General features: G+C 38.2%; 1 protein-coding gene across 14 annotated transcripts in view; it reads right to left on the reverse strand.

Moving 5' to 3' along the window:
• CELF2 (CUGBP Elav-like family member 2) overlaps nucleotides 1-23,003 on the reverse strand; it is a 690,477-nt gene that overhangs the window by 55,151 nt on the left and 612,323 nt on the right. For 10 of the 14 annotated variants that reach the window (XM_030570388.1, XM_030570044.1, XM_030569870.1 and 7 more), the window contains 4 exons: nucleotides 13,515-13,544; nucleotides 11,581-11,660; nucleotides 7,122-7,280; nucleotides 5,420-5,483 (listed from right to left, as the gene is read on the reverse strand). In XM_030570388.1, coding sequence (XP_030426248.1) covers nucleotides 5,420-5,483; nucleotides 7,122-7,280; nucleotides 11,581-11,660; nucleotides 13,515-13,544 — 333 coding nt within the window. The remainder of the gene's footprint in view (nucleotides 1-5,419; nucleotides 5,484-7,121; nucleotides 7,281-11,580; nucleotides 11,661-13,514; nucleotides 13,545-23,003) is intronic. The other 4 variants (XM_030570213.1, XM_030570625.1, XM_030570715.1 and 1 more) reach the window with 1 other exon arrangement.

Genomic DNA, 23,003 nt, shown 5'->3' on the forward strand with positions numbered 1-23,003 from the left:
GTGGACAGATTGGCTTTGATTAAATGGCATCTTCAGGGGAAGCGTAGTTGTTTGACCTTGTCATAGTATAATTCCCAATTCTAACCTTAGCGTCCAAAATATGGGTACCAGCATGAATTCCCCTAAGCTTAATTACCAGCTTAGATCCTGTAGTGCTGCCACCAATCAGGACTTAGAGTAGAGTGCCTGATAAACTCTGGTCTCCCCCAAAACCTTCCCTGGGGACCTCCAAGACCCAAATTCCTTGAGTCTCACAACAAAGGGGAATAAACCATTTCCTCTCCCTCTCCTCCCCTCCAGGTGTTCCCTCCCTGGGCTCCTGGAGAGATATACAGATTCAAGCTCCGTGAATCTAAACAAAGGGATTCCCCCTTCTCCTTTCTTCCTCCCAGATCTTTCCCGCCCTGGGTACACTAGGAGATCACCGTGATTCAAACTCCTTGAATCACAACACAGAGAAATCAGGTGGGTTCCCCCCCCTTTCTCTCCCCCTCCCTTCTCTTTCCCTGTTAAGTACAGACTCAATTCCCTGGAGCCTCATCAAGGGGAAAAATCAGACAGGTCTTAAAAGCAAAACTTTTAATAAAAGAAAAAAAGAATAAAGAAAATCACTGTAAATTCAAGGTGGAATATTACAGGGTCTGTCAGCTTCTAGAAACTGGAGAAACAGCCTCCTCCAGCAGAAACACAATTTAAAATACTTCCAGCCAAATACACATTTGCAAATAAAGAAAAACAAATAAAAAGAGTACACCGCCTTTCTACTTTTGTACTTACAAAATTGGAATAGAAGATTAGAGAGCCTGTAGGTACGTGTGGTCACTCTCAGAGCCCAGAGAGAACAAAGCAAAACACAAAAAACACAAACAAAGGCTTCCCTCCACCGAGATTTGAAAGTATCTTGTCTCCTGATTGGTCCCCTGGTCAGGTGTTTGGTTCCGTTTGTTAACCCTTTACAGGTAGAAGAGACATTAACTCTTAACTATCTGTTTATGACAGACCTCATTGCTTTTAGTCACTTAGTCCAACATTTTCAGTTGTGCATATGTAAGAGGCAGCCATGGCATGGCAGTATTCCTGGAGTCGACAGAGATTCTCACTTTGAACAGGACACCGCTTTAAAGAGTCCCTAAGGGCAATGCCCAGCAGGAGAAGCCCTACCAGTATTCTTCCACTGGAAAAAGCTACAAAGGAGTGAGCCGAGGTAAAAGACCTTAGAGCCAACGCAAAAGCACAGTGCCTCTATGCAGAAGGTCCTGGCTTCTACACATTCCCCCAAGATCCTTAAGTCAACGGTGCGATTAAGGGAAACACTCAGGATGCAGAACTGTGTGGAATTTCTCTCACCCATCTGCTCCCATGGATTCAGAAAAAAACCTAGCTCAGGTAAAAGGGGAAGGGTGAACTTAACTGAATCAAAATCAGAACCAGTCACAAGCTAAGCTCAGCCCAAATCTCAAATCAAGCCATGAGAGAATTTCAAAAGGGTTAGGAACATACGTTAGAAAATAGAAAAAGGCCCAGCTGTATGGCGTTTATCAATCTGAAATCCAAAGAAGATAAATGCAAAAGTGTGAATTGCTTTTTCCTGTTTCAACCTATTTTTTGTTTTCATACTATCCAACTGAATCAATATAACTCCTTTTGTGTGTGTGTATCTTGCATATGAATGTGTATACATACTTATCTATTATCTATATGCATATATCTATTTACATTTATAACAAAAGATTTGAAATGAATTGTATTGATAATGGAAAACCTTCACGGGGAAAAATTTTATTTTTTTGACATCTCTTCTGAGTTATAATCCCCTGGAATTCTGTCACATAATGTAAAATCTTACATTATATCTTCAATGTACTTTTAAAACTAGTAGGTTAACTTAGCTCACCTAATGCAAATCAGATTTTTCAGGTCTGATCCAAAGTGTACTGAAGTCAATGGAAAGATCCAAGTGATTTCACTGAGCTTTGCATCAGGCCGTCAATGCAACTTGAATACATTTGAAGAGGGGAACTCTCTGGCTTGAACAGTCATTAACTGTAGTTTGTATTTTTTTATTAGACAATCAAATCATGTGATCTACTTCATCCATATTACTGACATTCCCCACAAACAATGAGAAAGTACAATCCAGACACCGCAGCCTAATATTATGCATATAAGTAAAATCAGTGCCTTTAAATTATTAAGCATTACAGTAGTCAGTAGAAAAAAGACTACAGTATGACTGAGAGTAGTGACACAAGTATGTGCATGTGTTATGTAAGAACAATAAAGCAGAGTTTGGCAAGACAATGATAGCTCCTGTAATCAAGACTGTGATGCTATTAAAAGAGCAAAAGGGATATTGACGACTCTTGTGATATTAAATGTTTTCCTACTTTAATGGGCTTTAGATACATACTTAAATGCTCTGCAGAATTAGCTGCCCGATCTAAAGTCTACTTAAATTAATGGAAAGACATCCATTGATTTCAGTGGGCTTTAGATCCAGTGAAGCCAAAGAAAACACAGCCATTGACTTTAAAGGTGCAGGACCGAGCTAATTGAAATACTTTTGGGTGCTACATACATGTACAGGTAAATTTACAATCCGATTTGGCCACCATTGCTCAGATTGAGTAGTACCTTCCTCCTCCAACTCAAATCAACACAAGGAGGAGGGCAAAAGATCTGATTGTAAATGAACATTTTTTCACTCAAAGAATTTGCAAGGTCTAACCATGGAGCTTGTCTGCTATCTTAGCTGACTAGTGTGACCAGATGTCCCAACTTTATAGGGACAATCCTGATTTTTGGATCTTTTTCTTATATAAGCGCCTATTACCTCCCACCTCCTGTCCCGATTTTTCACATTTGTTCTCTGGTCACCCTATAGCTGACTGCTTCTAGATTTTCTTCCTCTTTAAGAAAAGCTAGTCCAGTATTAATACACAAGCTCCGTATCAGCTGGAAATGAATATTATTATATTTATGTGTGTAAAATGTATGGATAGGATGTAATTAAAATACATTTTGAAAAAAGGAACAAATCTAGCTCTTATGCTACATGAAGGTTGTGAGATCAATGGTCCAGCAATATTAACCCATCCATGCTGCACACACCTAGAATTTTCGATTCCTCTGTCTCTTGTAAACCTTAATAAATTACTCTTTATTATTAAAGTATGCCATCAAATATAGTGGATATGAAATGTAAATTGGTTAATGCTGCAGGAGAAACCTGAAATTGGGGAAAAATATACGACTTTTGAACTTTCAAACTTAATGATACGATTGTGCTAAGACTTTTGTCCCTTCACGGAGAGTTGTAGTGTGGAGAAAAATTTAACATTGTGAATTTGACCTTGGACATTTAGATTTAAGAGCCCTGCATTTCTGGAGAAGAAAAGGTAAACCCAGAAAAGCATTAAATTCTGTTAATATGCACGTAAGAACACCACCTTGTTAAAACATTCCAGGAGGCACATACAGTTCTTAAGTTATTATCCAGTATATGGATCCATTAGAAATCAAGCCTTTGGCTGAGAAAGTACATTGTTCTAGTAAACATGACATGCCATTATGACCTCAGAAGATAATTTCCTTGGACGAAATGGCCTACTATGCGTAACTGATTCATACATTGGATTAAGAGGCACCCTAGGTTAATCTGAGGAAAATCCCTAATTTCAGTCCAGGTACGGTTCAGTTATTGGAGGTAAAGCTAAACCTACAATAATTGTGAACAAACAGTGAGAACCTACATAGATACGGGTACGGTAGAGTATGCTGTACAGAAAAATCTCCCTGAGTATTTTTTTCCCCCGTGGATCTCTCAGTTTTTTCAATCTGCAGAGCTAACCAAATATGAAACATTAAACACAATCCTTGAGCTCAAAGCCAGCTCCAAAAATGCCAACTGTGAAAATGTTGCTGAATGACTCTGCTCTGTTTATCATATTAAGATATATTTTTTGATGAGAAAAATGCTAGATCGTAAGTGTAACATAATAGAAACAGCAAGCACTGCCAGCAGGTCTGAGGAAGAGAAAATAATTCAGGGATATTGTCATCTGTAGGCCAATTTATATTGTCAGACAGCAGATTCACGTTAGTTTCTGATGCCACTGCAATAATGGCATAATGTAATGATTGAGCAGAGAATACCTATGGGGTATGGCTATATCATGCCGTATATCTATACTTGTTAAAAGTATTTCAAGACTCATTCAAAGGGAAGCCAGAAGAAGCTAAAGATTTGGATTACAAAAGAGAGTATTAAAAACATTCCTAAAGACACATGAATATTTCAGCCATTGTTTTGTGATGGCAAAGCAAGTCCAATGCTACATTTCATTGATTCACCGAGTTCATGATTAAAATAAACTAGCATGCTTCATTTAAAAAAAAAAAGTAAGGGGGAAAAAAAAAGGCTTTTTAACAGTTTCTCACGGCAGGCATAATGTGATCTGTGGTCTGATTTACTGCACATGATGCCTTCTCTAGCATCATGTTAAGTTAGGGTATTAGCATGGCAGGTCACACAGTGGGAGAGACCTTTTACTAATCACTACACATCACTTACTACTGGCACACAGCTCATTACCAAGAAATCCTCCAACTAGCTGGCTTTCAAATATGCTTACACTTTGATTTTCTTTCTCTCTCTCTTTTTTCCTTCAGAACAAAGATTATACTTTTACATAAAAGCTTCTGTTGTGTAATTTTGTCAACTAGGGTTCTGAAGTCAAAAAGGCACCCAGTTAATTTCCCATGATTATAAAAAGAAGACCGCAAGCTTGTATCAATGGTAGGCCTGTAATCTTGGGTTTCATTAAGAAGGTCAGAACATTTTTATTTGTCACCTATTATTAAAATGTTTGAGGGCTGCCATTAATTTGATTTTCAGGCCACAGAAATCTCACTGGAAATTAAAATGTAATCCTGCTGTTGCTTTATTGCTACTTTTAGTAGGTAGGATATAGCTGCAGGAACTAAGAGCTCTCCTGCAATTTCCAATTGGTTACTCTGGACAAATGGCAGGTGACTAATGCAAGACAAACTGTACAACCGAGGAGCAGTTAGTTTAATTTCAGTTTCTGAAAGCCGGACTGAACCTGAATCATGAGTTGCCCCCTGCTCATACACACAACACATTTTATATACAAAGACTAATGTCATGTGATCATTACAGAAAACAGAATTTAAGAGGCTAAGAAAATAAAGTATCAGAGGGGTAGCCGTGTTAGTCTGGATCTGTAAAAGCAGCAAAGAATCCTGTGGCACCTTGTAGACTAACAGATGTTTTGGAGCATGAGCTTTTGTGGGTGAATACCCACTTCGTCAGATGCATGTATTCACCCTCGAAAGCTCATGCTCCAAATAAGAAAATAAAATATAATTGGACAAAATGAAATGATTTTTAACTCACCAGCCATTTGCTGAATGCCGCTGAAGGCACCCAAGTTACTGGAGGAAGTTGCTTGCTGCAGAAGCTGCAAATTAATAATGAGACGATCATCGTCATTTAAGCAATGTTACAAAAAAGAAACAAGATTAAAACAAAATTATTCATCAAATTAAAGTTGGAATACTTATAGTTTCCTTTACTTTTATATAGTCTCTTGCTTCTGCCTATTGTTGGAATGAACATCCCCAGAGTTGATGCTGTAAATCCATATTAATGTCTAATCTCTATTAAGAAACACACAGACACTGGGGAAACTCAATAACATTGCTGCTTTAAAACAATTAATCAATTCACTCTTTTTAACAACCAGGTGTTAAATCTATTTAAACCAACATAGCGTGACTAATTATAACCCTCTGCAGTCTAGTAGCTACCATAACTCATCTCTGTCAATCATGGACCATTCTCACCCAACCCCTTAAATTCAGGTTTCTTTCTTTATCATCCTTAGAATAAGGTACATCAAGTGCACAGATATTCATAAGTTCATAGGCTGGCACTTAGCTGATATAACAGTCAAGATTCACTATTAACAGTTGATATACTGGGTGGTTTTTTTAAAGACTGCCAGCTAAATGAATGTCTATGCAGATTTATAACCACTCCACCACACATATACACACAACTGATTTATCCAATCTGCAGAAACAGAGAAACAAATCTCTGAGCACGTGGGAATGTCCCAGTTGTCAATATGCCATATACTGTGACCATTCACAGTTCCACAGCGGCAAAAGGCAGAGACCCCTGATCACTTGAACAATAAGAGACTCTCTGTTATCAGTCTATGATTTATGACACACTCAAGTTGTCCCAGATTCCCCCCAGTAGAGGGCAGCTGTACAATGCAAGGTAGTGAGTTCATTTTTCTCTCGTAGCTTTCAAAGAGTCAAAGAAAATGTCATTTTAAAAATGCCGAATTGCCCATCAAATGTACTTCTATAAAGTAATATGAACCTTGCACATTTAATACCAATAAAAGAGCATTTAATTTACAGACTTTCACTAGTTAATGTGATAGCCATTTTCAAATATATTAAAAGATTAACTTGAATGAGTACAGGGAATATTTTTATGTGAAACTGATATGCAGAGTAGAATTAAATTCAAAACATTGTGGATTCAAAAGACCATTCACAAACACAGTTGAAGAAGGTTTTCACATGTCTACCTGATCTCTGAAGGCTGAAGATTTTACTTTGATAAGAGAAAGCATCCAAAAATGTATTCACATTTTTAAAAAAGCAGAATTTAATGTTCAGTGGAAACATCAGAATGAAGATGTATTTCCTAGCCGAAATAGAATTCAAATCTTCAGAAGACTACAAGGCACTGAAATAACTTGAGAATTTCATTCAAAATCACTGTTATTATTACAAAATGTTTTATAGAGTGCCATAAATGTATGTGGTGCTTTCAGGAATAAGTCACATTATCTGACCTAAGTTAAAATGTAGGGAGTTCCATTTTATCAGGGTTCACTATAATTAGCTTCCAGTGTGCTAAAAATAAATCAGTTTAAGTCTAAATAGGTGGTCACTAAAACAACAAGGAGTCAGGTGGCACCTTAAAGACAAACAGATTTATTTGGACATAAGCTTTCATGTGTAAAAACCCCTTTTTCAGATGCATCACGTGGTCACTAGACTTCACAAGAACTTACAGCTAGGTACTGCGGTGTGAGTCCTCCAAGGCCTGTGAGGTTCCCCCAAGTGGCAGTGTTGAGCTGTTGCATCTGTTGTGCCAACTGCTGTTGTAAACGCCTCTGCTCCTTATCCTTTTGGGTATCAGCAAACTTCACTACTATAGGCGAAGAGCAGCCCTATGATTGGACAGATTGGAAGAGAAAGACGTTAACATCACACACATTTACATGATTCCACCTTGACATGTTCTTACCACATTTAAATCCATTTGAAATAACCTGAAATTATTTCTGAAATTACGCTTATTAATTATTATTCAACTATTTAAAAAATGTGGCTCTTGAAAATTTATTAATTTCCTCTCTTTTTTCACTGAACTCCTTTCCTTCCAGATCTTTGTGTATGTTCAACTATCTGAGTGCCCCCAGAGAGACAACAGATTTTATCAGTGCTCTTTAATTAAGCTTCACGGTTCATGTGTTTTAAAGATGGACTTGTCTCTTTCTTTTTTGTCTGCTTTCGGGTAATAGCCAAAGACACTAATGGACATAAACAGTGCCACATGAATGAAAACAGATCTCCTATTTTTATCTAATTTTGAAACTGTATGCCTTCAGATACAAACCTCAAGATTTTTTGTTTTAAATCTACAGAACAATGTAGCATCATAATGATTCCAGTTTACTTTTGGCAAATGGATTGGAACATTCCATGATTTGTAGAAACCATCTGTCTTTGAGTTTTATCCTGCTGCCCATCGTTGTAGTGTCTGAGTCCCCCTCCATCCCTTACCCACTGCCATGCTGATTTCTCTTCTATCCCCAATCCGAGAATCATGTCGGGTACTTCAGATCCAGAAATACAGCAGCATTTTAGACACAATTTACAGTGTGAAATGGGGGTTTATATCTAACCAAACTCATCCCATGTCTACTCTCACTACACTCTGAGCTTCTTCAGAAAAGTTCCTATTCTCTATTTCTGCAAAGAGTAGCCATATTCTTTCTCTCCGAGGAACCTCACAATAGGACAATGATAGGAACATTCACAATCAGCAGACAAAATGATGAAATAAGCCACGGTAATAATATCTTTTGTGTGAAGACCTCCCATCAATACCATTCCTTTAGAATTATCATCTTAGAAAATGATCACTTGAGATGTATTATTCCACCCCCAGTACCTTGCTTGTATATTTCATTGTAAAAATGTCTTTCAATTATTCAGTGAATAAAAACTGAGATACACACTTCAGCAATTGAATAAAGATTACGGAGGAGTCCGCTTGGTATACAATTGCCTCTTCTCAGTGATTTTATACTAAATATTAAAATCAAGCTATTTTTTTTTAAATTGAAATATTTTTCCAGTTTAGCTAATAAAAAAAAGGCAATAGCAAGCTTGTATCCCATTTCAGATTGGCTTTGGTGGTATTAGGATAAGCGTGGAAATAGCTTACTGCTTGCTACATGTACATACGTGAAACTCTTACGTCTGTTTCAAAGGGAATATAAATGAATTTCAAAACAAAGAAATAGTATATGGCTGTTCCAGTACTCAGTTCTGCAGTTCAATACTCAGTACAACAGCTGATATATATATGAATGCTGAAATGCCAGTAAATTGTATAAAAACAATCTCTCTGCAATTTAGGAATCTATAATATTTTTTCCAATTTCTGCTCTTATTTCTTCATTTTCAAAGGAGCAAAACATTCTGAATATTGAAATTATATGTAGCAAAATGTAGCTCTATATGAGAAAAATGTTACTATTTATTCCATGTTAACAAATTAGTGTCTTCTACTAACCCTCCATTTGAGTGATTTAAAGAAAAATACAAAAACGAGGTAGAAAAGCAGAAAATGAGGGCAGTGATTATGGCTTTAAAAATGAGTTGCTTAAACCAGGATAGAGAGTAAAAGGTAAAGAGCAATAAGAACAGTCATTGTTTCCAGGAGACACTTGCTCTTCTGAACATGAACATTCTCGTCACTTTGAAAAATACGTTTTAATCAATGATGTGTGCCAAAGAACTGAAAATAATGAAATCAGAAAAAATAACTTCAATGGTTCAGTTGAAACTTGATTGCATAATACATAATCTTCCATTTTAAAACGTCCTTTTTTTTTTCACTCATAAAACATGAAATCAAAGTGCTCAGGGGCAATATTATTTCAGAGAGCATCCAGATTTCATAGCGCCTCTCAAAAGTCAACTTTTTATCATCATAGCATTGACAATAACCAAGAGGCAGGAAATGCTTTTGAATGTTGACCAGATCAATACCTTCTTTCTGTCTGGAGAGGTACCCCCCATTATGCAAGCAGGTATGGGGTATCTCCTACCTCATCATTTTATGGCTGCTCTTCATCTCCCATTCTTGATGGGAAGCACTGCCTATGTACCTTTCCTTCTGTTGGGAAGATAGAATGTGCAGACTCCTATTGGTACCATGTCATGAATTGGTGAGCTGGAAGGGCTGCTCCACCTCCCACAAAAGACTAAGCACATCAGTTCTGCTACAGAGCTGAGCCCAGCTGACATCATGATGCTCAAGTCCAGGATATTCTGAACCGCCCTGTCAGTTTCGGATCATATGTATACCCTAATTATAGGTGCAGATTTTCCAACCTTTAAGGCTGTTGAGTAGTACTTTCCTCTGAGAGTAGTTATTTATACAGGGCTAAATTGTGATACATTTCCTCACTTCAAACAATTGTATTATCTGTGGCATAAGGTACTATTCAACATAAGGAAGTATATCACAATGGGGCTTTGTTTGAAGTATGGTACAATACTCAGCATATAAAAGGGAGAATCTGACATTTAATGATTATTTCATTTTACAACATCCGCTGACCTGAGGGTGATTCATGTGAAACTCATTACCCTAGACCAAAAATACACTGGAACACATGGAAAATATACATCAAACCCACAGCATTATTAACAACACTTCTGTCTTATGTGGAACCAAAAAGTAGCAAAAATATAGCGACCCAAATTAATGGGGCAGTGCATGGCAGAAAAATTAAAATAAGCATTATTCCAATGAACTAAAAAGTCATTTTTATTCCATATATAGCATCATAGTGCACAGTAAAATATATTAGGTAATGGCAGCTTCCTAGTGAAGATAATTTCAATAATTCTAATTTTTTCTCTGACAGATTCTCATCTAACACTGTGTATTCAGGGTCTATAAAAATGCATTGCACTGAAAAGAAAACACATTGATTATAAAATAAACTTAACCAAAGTCAAATGTGATGTTTGGAAAAACAGTAGCTTTGCAATGCCAGTATCATTACTGGAAGAGTACAGAAAACAGTTGACATTTCCATGCACTGTCTCTTTTTTTCCCCTCTGTCTTTCCCTTCACTCATTACACAAAGCAGCTCAACGACATGACGCAATAATGATTGTTTAGTACCCAGCATGCTTTGGGGGACTAGAGCATTGCAAAGAAAAATTACTTGAGAAAAAAATTGAAAGGCCCTCATTTAAAAAGAATAATAATTAAAAAAAAAAGAAAAGAAGAAACAAGTGCACATAACATCAAAAATGCCACCTCCGAGAAAATCATCAGTACACAAAGATACGGTATACATAATACAGTATAACATGCACTCTCAAATGATTAAACTAGAAGATCCAGAATAAGTAAAGGCTTAGTACTCTTGTGAGACCTTTTGTGCAAAATTTGGAGACCATGACATAAATCACAGACTAAAAAAGCTGAGACCACCAGATGAGCTTTGGCAATGCGATAACTATGCCGATAAGTGGATCTTACCCTGAAACTGTAGTCGCATCAGGTAAGTAAAGTTAAAGCTTCGTGTTGCTCATTATTAGAAAGCGCAATGCCATTTTTAGGAAATAAAAGATTGCTGCTTGTTCAGAGCCTGGCGTTGCAGTGCACTGCAGCTAGCCCAGCTCTTCAATGTGCTCTGACATAATTAGCATTTTTATTGGCCACGTGAAGTAGGAGAAATTATATTAACTTAAAAAGAGATTCCATATGCAACCCCCCCAAAATTCCCAAACATATGCACTAGGAACTTGGCATGGCTAGGTTAAAAATCTTTTTTGAGCCTTTTCCCAGGGTAGCACAAACTTCAATGTTTCAAAATCCAATAAAGTGAGGCTTTTTTTTTGTTTTTGTTTAAGTTAAAGGATAATTTAGTCCCCAGATATGTTTTTATTGATTGCTTGATTGATGTTTATTTTCTATTGAATGCCACTGGATGCATTACAAAAGCAATGCTTGGGTTCAACCCAGAGATCTTTTTACTTGTGTTTCAAGATCATTGGGAAAAATAAATGTCACAAAAAGAGGTAGAGTGAGTTTTGTGAAAGTTTAAATCTGTGAGATTGTCACGTGGCTGATCTTCTCCAGGAGACCATGGCTTTACCATTCACAATCATTTGCACAAAGAAAACAAAGAAAGGGCAGATGATACAGTACTGTACCTCCATGGTCTGAGACTGGTGCATGGCTTTGATTGCATTCTGTGCCATTGCCCTTGTAGAAAATGTAACAAACGCACAGCCTGTGGGAACAAGGGGACAGGGAGCAGGAAAGACAAAAAACAACAAGACAAAAGGATTGGACGCTTGTTAAACCAACACAGTCTACGAGAACGGCCACAAGACGACACTGTTCTCAGTAGTACATAAAAGTAAACAACTTCTCTAATTTATTTATCAACAGTGCTGACTTGCTAATCTGACCGTAGATGAAAGAAAAAAAAATAGATTGGTGGGGGTGGGAGAAAAGGGTTTGGAGGTTTTTGTTTTGTTGTTGTTGAGCCACAGGGTTTGAAATAAGCAAGGCTTGCTTGTATGCTCCAAAATGTAAAGTTTGGATTGTATATTTTAATCCCTTCCAAAGCATGCACTAGCAGCTATCTGCTTTTTTTTTTTTAATTTATGGCTGGTTTAAAATAAACTGCCGGCATCACTGGCAAATAAGTAGAAATTTAAAGAGCTCATAATGCCATTGGTAAATTTAATCAAGATGGTGTGAACACAAATAAGAATGAGGAAAACATGTATTAAATGCTTTGAAACTAAGTGCCAGAGGACCCAGTGATGCTGCCAGACCAAATTCAGTAATGCAGGTGGAATTTAAATAGTTTTTAAAAATGAATTTTTCAAATAAAAATCTTTACGAGTTTTGTTTTTTTGAAGTCCTGATACTTAGGGGTACAAGCATAATTCTCTGATCGAGAAAATCTATGACCTCCTTCAAATATACTGGAGCGGTATGTGTGTGTGAATAATTGAAAACCACTTTTTCCCTTTTAAATAACAGAAAAAAAAATAGCTCAGTGCTGGAGCTGTTTCCCCCTGCCGGCCTCCCCTTTATTGCTACTCATACCAACACTGGGCATGGTGTAGGTCAAGTTTAGTAGCGCACGGCTCACTGCCCTTTTAACTAATAAAAACACGGCCTTCTGAAATTTACATTTTATTCTTCTTCATGCACCCTTGGGCATCTTAAAGAAAAAGACTGTGAAATTAATGCAGATTCAGGCTGATTTTGTAATAATACCATGGCACACTAAAAGCTTAGCTAAAGCAACACAGACTTATTTCACTTGTGATCTCTAATGACTTTAACAGTGCATTGATTTTCAGCTCCCTTAGCCTTGCACAGTTTGAACTTAGGTTTCAGAGAATAATATAGTGTTCCACTCAATTTCCTCAAAACATTATTATTATTACTACTTAAAAGATTTCCAAATGAAGCAAATCTAAACACAGAGAGGCAGAAGCATATTGTCATTTTAGAGCTAATGCATGAAAGCTATGTTCTGGCACCAAAAATACAATATTGTTGCCCCTGTGGCCAATGGGCAAAATAAACCATTTTGCAGTCCAGCAGAAAACAGATTGCTTGGTTTATGTAAATCAATTTGTGAGCCATAAAACATCTTTTCTCTTTTGATCTGTATGTACCTGGTAAGATTATCAAGTCAAGACTGTATTAACATTTTAATCAAACAACAGTAAGAGAAAGCAATGCCTGATCATTACCCAAAAGCACTACATCTAGTCATGAAAATAAAGTCAATGCATTTTTGCATCATGCGGTCATTTTTAAAAAAAATATAAAATCCCTTAATACAAGGGAAACTAATTCACTATGCATCTTACTGATAGATTAGCATTATAAATTTTAAAGTTAGAATTATTTATGCAGATTTTACAGTAGTATTGTGCTACTTTATATATTTCATAGATAACAGAACAGCTGATGATGTTTTTATTATTTAGACACATTATATTGCTACTACTGTTATCCAGAAAAAAATTTTGTCTAAGAAAATAATTTCACAAACATCTTTCTATAAGGCATTCTAGACAAAATGCGTAGTAGAATGGTAAATAAGCTACAGTACCTCTGCTAGATTCCATATTGATGCTGTGCACTAAAATTAAAGAGGCCCAAATTTACCATCAGTCTCAAAGTAATCTCTCTTAAAAACATTATTAATATAGGAAATAACACTAAGCGTTCTCATTTCTTATCTTGTGACTTCAATGGCGGAGAGAACAAACTATTAGAGAGACATATTAGGGGGAAAACATACAGAGACTTTGATAATATTGCTTTGAATGGTCAAGGAACCGTTTCATTCACTTCCCTTGCTCTTATTATCCAGAAGCTTGTACCAAGTGGAGGTTAAGAATGCAAAAGAACCATGTAAGATGTCAACAAGAATCAATAAGACACAGTTTATGCATTTATCACAATTTCTGCCCAGCAGTACAGCTGTAAGTAACTTACTGAGAGATGTTGCAATTAGCAGGTCTCAAAAGAACATTGCAGCAGCAGACAATTAAGCTATATGGCCATATAGATGGAGCAGATTACCCCCCCTCCCACCTCACTCACTCCCTGCTCATTCCCTTTTTAACCACAAAGCTAAGTCATTGGGGGGGCTTTCATTGCCAATATTAAGACAAAGCCTCCCTCTTTACCCCCAACCGAAGTTCATTTGAAAGGCCTCTGTTATGTTCGGGCATGAAACGATTTTTATAACAGTAAAATACCATACACAGAGCTATTCATTTAAAGGAAACTTGTTCCCTGTGAAGCCCAGGACAAATATGTGTGCACTCTTTGCTCTATTCCAAGATGCTCAAAATCATCCTATAGAGCGAGAGAGGCTGAATTACATTTTCATTATGGTTTGTGGGGTGAGGGCTACAAAATTTGGTCCACATCCTACCCACAATCCACAGCAAATTTCCAACTGATAACCACTGATCAGTTGCGCATATGATTACCTGATTTGCATAAACAATTGTGGGCACAAATTAAGTGTGCAACTGCACTACTAAATTATTTGAAAACCTGGCCTTTAAAGTGTCATCGTTACAATCAGCACAACATTGAGATGAATGAGTTCACAACTCTTTCCAACCATTGTTTCAGGCTAAAAACAATGTTTTTATATATAGCTATATAGCTATATCTCTATAAAACTTTCCTTCTGCAAAATCCAAATATGCCATGCCAGGGATGCTGCCGTATGAATGGTAGGGATTACTCCTTTTACATAGTGTACAATCAACCTGTAGAATTCATGGCCACAGGTGGTTATTTGCGATACATACAGACAGCTTTACAACCATTAATAACACTGTAGCTATGCATGTTAAGATAAGACTAATCAAATCTCATGCTTCAAGAAGGATTTTCACAGCCTCTCACCTCATCATATAAAACACTGTATAATTGCCTGAGGCAAGAAGCATGCTTCCTCTGAAGCATCAGCTATCGGACATTGCCAAAGGCAGCATGGTTGGACCTGATCAACCAATTGTCTGATGTGCTATGGCAAGTTCTATGCTCCTAAGATGGCCAAGCCCCTTGCCTCAGCAATTCTCTTACTACAAATAGGAGCAGTGGAGCTCAGATGCGGGGCAGAGGGGAGGGTAGGTGTAAGAGGGGGAAGAGGAGAGGAAAATATAGTAACAAGAACATGACAACAACTTTTTGTTGCCAAGACAACATGAAAATTACTTCCCCTTAAATCACCAAGTGAGTAACAACAAAAATCATTTTGTAAATGTGGCCAACTTGTAATTCACCTTGCAATTATTTGTTATCTCTACTTTCAAAATGTCAGGGATCAGTAACAGAAAAGAAAGGGAGTGAATTTCACTTATTTCTGTAAGGCTGCCTTCTAACCTGCTAGAACAGATAAATGATTGACTGGGGAAAGGTTTCTTAAAGTAATTTTCTCCTATTGAGGGAATCGGAGGGAAGCAGGTTGCTCTGCCATAGTACAGATTTAGGAAACACATCTATTACACTGGTCATCTCCATTGAAAGGATATCTAAACTCAGATGTTTTGTCTTTTCTCACAATTACAACAGATTTTAGAGAGAACTGGCGAACCTATCACCAATACATCTTTAATGCCTCTCCCCTCTCTCCGTTCCCCAAATCCCAGGAATCTCTGCTCCAGGATGATTTTCAAAAGCGCTAAGTCTTGGCCTAACCGTGCTCTCATTGAAGTCAATGATACCCCATTTATTTAGGCCACTATTGATCTCCTTTGGAGCTGCCTCCCCAGAAGCATATGCACAGTACTCCATAAGAACCTCTGTACAACCTTGACAAGACTTGTGAATGACATAGGGAGCAGAACATTTTCAAATGTGATTTCACCTAACTAAAACTAGCCTGTTTTTCAGAGAACCCACAACTCCCAGTGAAGTCAATGCGAGCTATAAGGACTACAGAATCTATGAATCAGATCACATTTACTTACGTGGCTAAAGATGGAGTTAAGAATGGAAGTTTGAAAAAACTGGCTTGAATAGATTTAAACATCAAATAAAGAATCAAATTTATTTAAAAATATCTCAGTGGCTTTTTATCAATCTAGTATTTTGTTACCTAGAAGAAATTTTGAAAGCTAAACAAGAGACTGGGACACTCAATTCCCATTAAATGTTGCTTTCAAAATCTCAGCCTCTGGCTATACAGATTGCGGTCTGGTGATTGCATTTTGCCTTTCCAAATTCCAAGTTCAACTGGATACAACATTCTTCTTCACTTCTTCTCCTAAATGATAGGGGTGTTGTGTCCAGTTGATCAGCAGCCACATTTCATCCCAGAGGTGAGTGTACATCAGTGACTGTTGAAGCGATCCCTGAGCACAGCCTATTTACATTTGTAAAGTGCTTTGGTGTCTCTGGGAAGAAAGGCACTATAGAAACAGAAGACATTGTTAAAATGGAAACTTACAATTTGGAACAGGTCTATAAAAGGAAAGGATCTATTCATATCCAATTATTTCTGGCTGGGTTTGCACAGGAGTTTTCCGTGCCTAAGAATTCCTCTGGTTCACATATTAGTGAGTGTGTTCCATTAAACGTAAAACTTGGGCAAGTAGTATAGTGTAACCTGTACAAGGGGCCATCCTAATTAGGCAACCTTCCATCTTAAGAGACCACTCCAAAGTATCCCCAAATGCACTGAGTACAGTTATGCAACATATTTATTGTAAGACAGAAAATAGTTTATGGCACAGATAAGAAGGGGGATGGATCACTTGATGATTACCTGGTCTGTTCATTCCTTCTGAAGCAGCTGGCATTGGCCACTGTCAGAAGACAGGTCACTGGGCTAGATGGACCATTGTTCTGATCCAGTATGGATGTTCTTATATTCTTAGATTTTTGGTATGCCCCTGGGTAGTTGCTTACTGGAGGGATTACTCTATGTTGTTTTCTACAGATCTGTAGCTATGAGCATGAGTGCAGAAAGCATGAGGAAGGATGGTGCAGTGATTAGGCAGTTAGCCTAGGACTTGAGAGATGGGTGCCACTCCTTGCTCTACCACAGACTTTCTGTTTGACCTTGGGCAAGTCACTCACCTGCACTGTGCCTCAGTTCCCCATCTATAAAAACAGAGCTGATAATATTTCCCTGTTGTGAGGCTAAATATATTAAAGATTGTGAAGTGCTTTGAGATCCACTGATGAAAAGTTCTACATCAGAGCGAAGTAGTATTATTACTATCTCAGCTAAAATGAAAGAAGGGTTTTGGTGAAAGACGTTGGACCAAGAGCCCTGGAAATTGAAGCCATCTCTTTATACATATCAGAGACACAGCAAGGTAACAGCAATAGGCACTTCCCACAATGCTTTGTCAATGTGCTGGAATCTTGGCCTTGATTGGCTTTATTCACCTAGAGGTCAGAAGACAGGTTCAATTTCTCATTCCCATTGTAATGGCAAAAGGAAAAAAAAATCCTTGGGAGAAAATCCTCTGAAAATCAGAGTCCATGAAGGTGTCTCAAAGTTGGATACCCCAAATCACTAATGATGTTGGAAAACATAGGCCCCAGTAGTTGGAATTTACATAGAACCAAATTAGAGTTAGACCTACACTGAAGACCTCTTTCCACTGGCAAACCGAGTGACCCACATCCTAGAGATGGAAAGTTTTGTCAGTTATTGTCCTGCTTCAAGCCAATCTTTCTAGGGAAAGAATGTTGAAAAGATATAATGAGGGCAAATTTGATACTTAGCTTTGTCATGGAGTGGCTAGAGAAAGAAGCTTGGGGTCTTGGTGCCTCAGTTCTATTTCTCCTCTTCTACTGACTTCCTATACAGCCCTAAGGAGATCATTTAAAATGACAGTGTGTCGAAAAGACATTCTCCCTCATGAAACATTTTGAATTCAAAATTGTCATTTGAAATCTTTCATGGGAAGAGTTTGATTAGAATTTTCAAGTTTGATTCAAATCAAACATTTCCCTTGATTCAGTTTTTGATTTTTTTTTAAATTTCAAATGTTTGTTTGTGCCCTTCTCTCTTAATTTTCTGTTTTGACACTGAATGCGACAGCATGAATAATGTCTAGGTTTTTTTGGCCCCCATTCCCCACTCCCACATGCTTTTTCCTCCTAATTTATCAAAACTTCTCCAACTTTTCAAAAGTTACATGTTGGCAAAAGGACAAGTGAAACTGTAACCTTGCCAGAGTTTTCAACAACCTGAAAAATGGCAGAGTGGCAAACCTGTAGTATAAAGGGCTTTGAAATCCTCATATAAAAGGCACTATCAAAGCCTCCCTTCAAGAAGCTGAACATATAGTCTCAATAGTGTTGTCTCCCACCCCATGTAGACTGAGGATATGTCTACATTGTAATTAAAAACCTGCAGCTGGTCCAGGCCTGCTGACTCAGGCTCGCAGGGCTCCGGTTAAAGGGCTGTTCAATTGCAGTGTAGACATTTGGGCGCAGGCTGGAGCCCGAGATCTAGGACCCTGTGAGGGGGAAGGTTCCAGAGCTCAGGCTGCAGCCCCAGCCTGAATGTTTACACCAAAACCAAACAGTACCTTAAGCCAGAACCCCGTGAGCTCAAGTCAGCTAGCATGGGCCAAGCCACAGGTGTCTATCTGCAGTGCAGACATACCTTTAGGATGTCTATAAAAACAGAGGAGTACCAGGCTAGCCATAAACCCAGATCACCTTCAGGGGTGGCACATTATGTTACTTCAGCCTTGCAAAGCTGCTCTGAACATCAGTCAGAAAATCTCCTGTTCCAGGCACAGAAACTAGTCACCTGTCCTTTACCATAAGTCGAGGTGGCCAACCTGTGGCTCCGGAGCTGTATGTGACTCTTCAGAGGTTAATATGCGTCTCCTTGCATAGGCGCTACAGATGCTACCTTTCCAGTGTGCTGGGGGGTGCTCACTGCTCAACCTCCTGCTCTGCCCCAGGTCCTGCCACCACTCCACTCCTTCCCCCAAGGTCCCTGCCCTTTCCTCCAAGCCTGCCATGCCCTCGCTCCACCCCCCTCCCTGCCAGAGCCTCCTGTGCACTGAAAACAGCTATTTGTGGCGGGCAGGAGCCGTGGGGAGGGAGGAAGAGGCACTGATTGGCAGGGCTGCCGGCGAGCGAGAGGTGCTGGGGCAGGTTAGTGGATGGGGGGCTGCTGATGTATCATTGTGGTTCTTTGGCAATGTTCACTGGTAAATTCTGGCTCCTTCTCAGGCTGAGGTTGGCCACCTCTGCCAATAAGTGATAAATGTAAAAAATGAGCCACGATATTTTGCCCTTTTTTTTCTTTTTTAAACACACAAACGAACAATTCCTACTTTCTGCAGATGAATGGAATTTTGCGAAGCTGAATTTCTGCCTGACCAGGGGCTAATTCCGACACCACTCCTATCTGTTCTTTAAAACAGACAATCCCTATTACCACATTTTTAACAGTACTCTAAGCATGCACTTGCCTGACTTGCTTAATATTGTCATGTTGAAATCAGACAAACAAGACTTTAAAAGCTGTGGCAAGATGCATTTAGAGACCTTATCAAATGCACATTTTAGATCTAATTGTCTTAACACATACTTAGCAGGTTTTTTCAATGCATGCTGTTGACCCAATTGACTACAGTGTCTGTTATATAAATCTGTACTTAGCACTACATCTCTGTAGGTTGATATATGGAGCTCCTGTGATAAGGATAAGAGGATTTTATTATTATTATTATTATTGACTAATACTACTTAGCAGTAATATAGTGATTTTGACCTACTGATCTCAAAGCACTTTACAAAGGTACAGTAGACCCTCAGCATTATGAACACCAGAGTTACAAACTGACCAGTCGACCACACACCTCATTTGGAACTGGAAGTACGCAATCAGGCAGCAGCAGAGACAAAAAAAAAAAAATACAGTACCATACCGTGCTGAAGGTAAACTACTAAAAAATAAAGGAAATTTTTGTAAAAATTCGACACAGTAGGAAACTGTGCTTGTTTCATTTAAATTAAGGTTAAAAGCAACATTTTTCTTCTGTGTAAGAAAATTTCAAAGCTGTATTAAGCCAATGTTCAGTTGTAAACTTTTGAAAGAACAATCATAACATTTTATTCAGAGTTACAAACACTTCAGAGTAATGAATAACCTCCATTTCCAAGGTGTTCGTAACTTTGAGGTTCTACCATAAATGGGAAAACTGAGGCACAAGAAGAGCTTAAGTGAGTCTCCTGGGGTCACACAGGAAGTCAGCAGCAGAGATGGGAATCAAACTCAAGTTCTTCGGGCTACCATCTGCATGTTCCATCCACAAGCTGCCAGCTGTCTGCGTTGGCAGTAATTTTCTGGTAGACAGATCACAGGACTAGGAGCCAGGAGATTTGGGTTTTTTAAAAAGTTCAGAGATTTCTGGAAACCCTTTTCAACAAGTGATTTAAAACCTTAATCATCCCAGTCAGTTCGCTTTTGCTTTGACATGACAATGGGGTGTAGTGCAGGACATCAACAATGGGAATTTTTTAAAAAGTGGTTTAAGCTGGAGGCTGAATCCCTCTACCTGTAGAACAGATACAGGAAAGGCATTGGCAAGATTCCCTATGCAGCCATATGAACCTGAGTTGTAGTGGTGAGAGAATAGGACAGTCTCCATACCCCTCAGTCCTCAGGTTCACTGCTTAGACAGTCAGTTGTGTTTTCTTATTCTTAAACAGACATCCACCAACTGACTAACTTCACGTGGACTGTGAAACAGCCATCAGATGGTAATGACTTTTGGCCACCATCTACTCACTGTACCTGGGTTGCAGTCAAACCAGGTACAGATGGAAAAAACAAACCATTTTTCAGTTGCAGGAGCAAAGATCAGTGGGAATAAAGTGACTAAATGGAGACACTAGAAAGGTCATTTAAAATACATTGCTCCATCACTGAAACTTTGTATGATGTCTTTAGGCTACTTTTACACATCAGTTTCAAACAGCTGGCAATACAAATTTGGAGTGGAAATGCGGAAGGACCTTTATCTACAGTGGCAGAATACGTGTGAATTTATTAGACCCATATCTACTCTTGGCTTGAAACTACACTATCAACAACCAGTTCAATCTCTCTGTCTCCTTATTTAAGCACCTATATCACACTCATCACAGAGTGTTACATTTTCCTTTACCATTGTTGACAGGGATTCTTTTTCCTGTTCAAACTGTGAGGTAATCCTAGGTCTACCCTACAATGTTATAGTCTAACATTGCTATACTAGCAACAAAAGTGTTGCTACTCTTCTGTGAGCAGGTTCCAAAAGTTGACTGAAAGCTTTCATTCCTTACTAAGAGAAAAATAACAGCTTTCTGCCTAGCACTCTAATCAGTAGCTGTCCTTTGAAACTGAGAATTCACATTGTTAATACTAAAGATTCCTTCCCTAACACATTTTACATAGCTTCAAAGTTTGCATAAATACCACTAAATGTGTTTTTTCATGCTCTTTATTTCTGAGGTATCACGATATGCTAATTTTTAAGGCAAGCTGATTGAGAAGAAGATGAAATAGTCGGGCTGTGGGCTCTTACACATGAGAAGAAAGATGGCCTGGGGAATTTAACATACTGGAAATAGTAACGTGAATGAGAACTCATTTAAATGTTGGAACTTGTTACAGGATTTAATTGTATTAATTTTCCTTCTATTTTTAAAGAATCAGATTTTGGTTCTATGCCACGCAAGATTCCTCCCACCCAAAGCTCTCCTGCAGCACTTCAGTTCAGTTCTTCAACACTCAGCACTTTCTCAGTGCTTGGTTTTCTCTCTTGATCTGATGGTTTTGTGATGTTGACAAACATCTGCCTGGAAACTGGGCTGTAGCATGAGTGTACAAAGCAATTCAAGTTTAACAGGCAGGAAACAAAAGAGCCCAGTATCATATTATTGTGAGTGACTGTGAGAATAAACTCAAATATTAGAGAAGCTATAGCTCCGCTAAGCCAATACATCCCAATATTTGTTTGAGTGTGACATACCTGGAACATGCTCTTCGGTCTCCAAAGGTGAAAGCCTTGCACATTAACCTTAAACTACTACAACATCTGCTCAATGGGCTACACTGCAATACTCAATCAATTTGCAACTGGCGACAGCAATTGCCACCTATTGAGGAATAAAAATACCCCCATCCTGGGATTATGATGGAAAACCTCTATTGAACAAGACTTGGGGAATACTTGGATATGCACTACCTGGCTTCCATTCCTACATTATGCAGAGGAGTCAAATAACTCTTGTAAGACTCAAAGACTTGATTCTCTAGTTAATAATCTAGTCTAAATATTTAAATAAATAGTTATCCAGCAACTCCTCAGTGCAGGTTTATTTTCCTGTGGCCAAGATTTAAAAAATAAATAAAAAGAATATCTAAAGAAAGACGACTAAGCCAGGATCATGCAACTTCTTGCCAGTCATGCAGCTGTGGGATGAGAATCTAAGTCAATATAATTGTAGGCCCTGATTTTCCTCAGCCAACTCTCACAAACAGAAGATATGGTTTTCCATTAATTTACAGAGCATTTTTTCAGTGAGTGATTTTTTTAATCCTTATTTACATAGAGATGGTACGGCCCCTGCTTTCCACCTTCACAGACGATCTATTGACACCCAGTTCTGAACCTATCCTGCTGGACTTTATATCCATTGTGGACAAGCTGCTGCTCAGAATAATTTTTTAAAAAACCACAAGTGGCTGCACATATAGAAACCAAAATCTAAAAGAAACAATATACTTCAGAAGTTGAAAAAACCCACAAATTATTCTGTGTTTTGAAAATGTAATAAAATGCATAAACTGTGATTCCTATGTACTTTTTCATGTTTAGAGGGGGAAAAATATCCAAAACAGAATGATTGAGTTGTGCTTCTCCTTAATAAAATTAACAACCCCACATTTAAGAGTATTTTTTACTCCCTGTGTCTTTAAATTGTGGTAGCTGATATTATGGCACTGTTCCCCTAAGGCCGACAAGCTTGCTCTGATCCTCTTCCCAATTCAATTCCATATGTCATTAGCTGGTGGGAAGGATTGTTCTGTCTGAGTGATTCCAGG

This window comes from Gopherus evgoodei, chromosome 1, assembly GCF_007399415.2.
Source record: "Gopherus evgoodei ecotype Sinaloan lineage chromosome 1, rGopEvg1_v1.p, whole genome shotgun sequence".
Taxonomy (NCBI): Eukaryota; Metazoa; Chordata; order Testudines; family Testudinidae; genus Gopherus; species Gopherus evgoodei.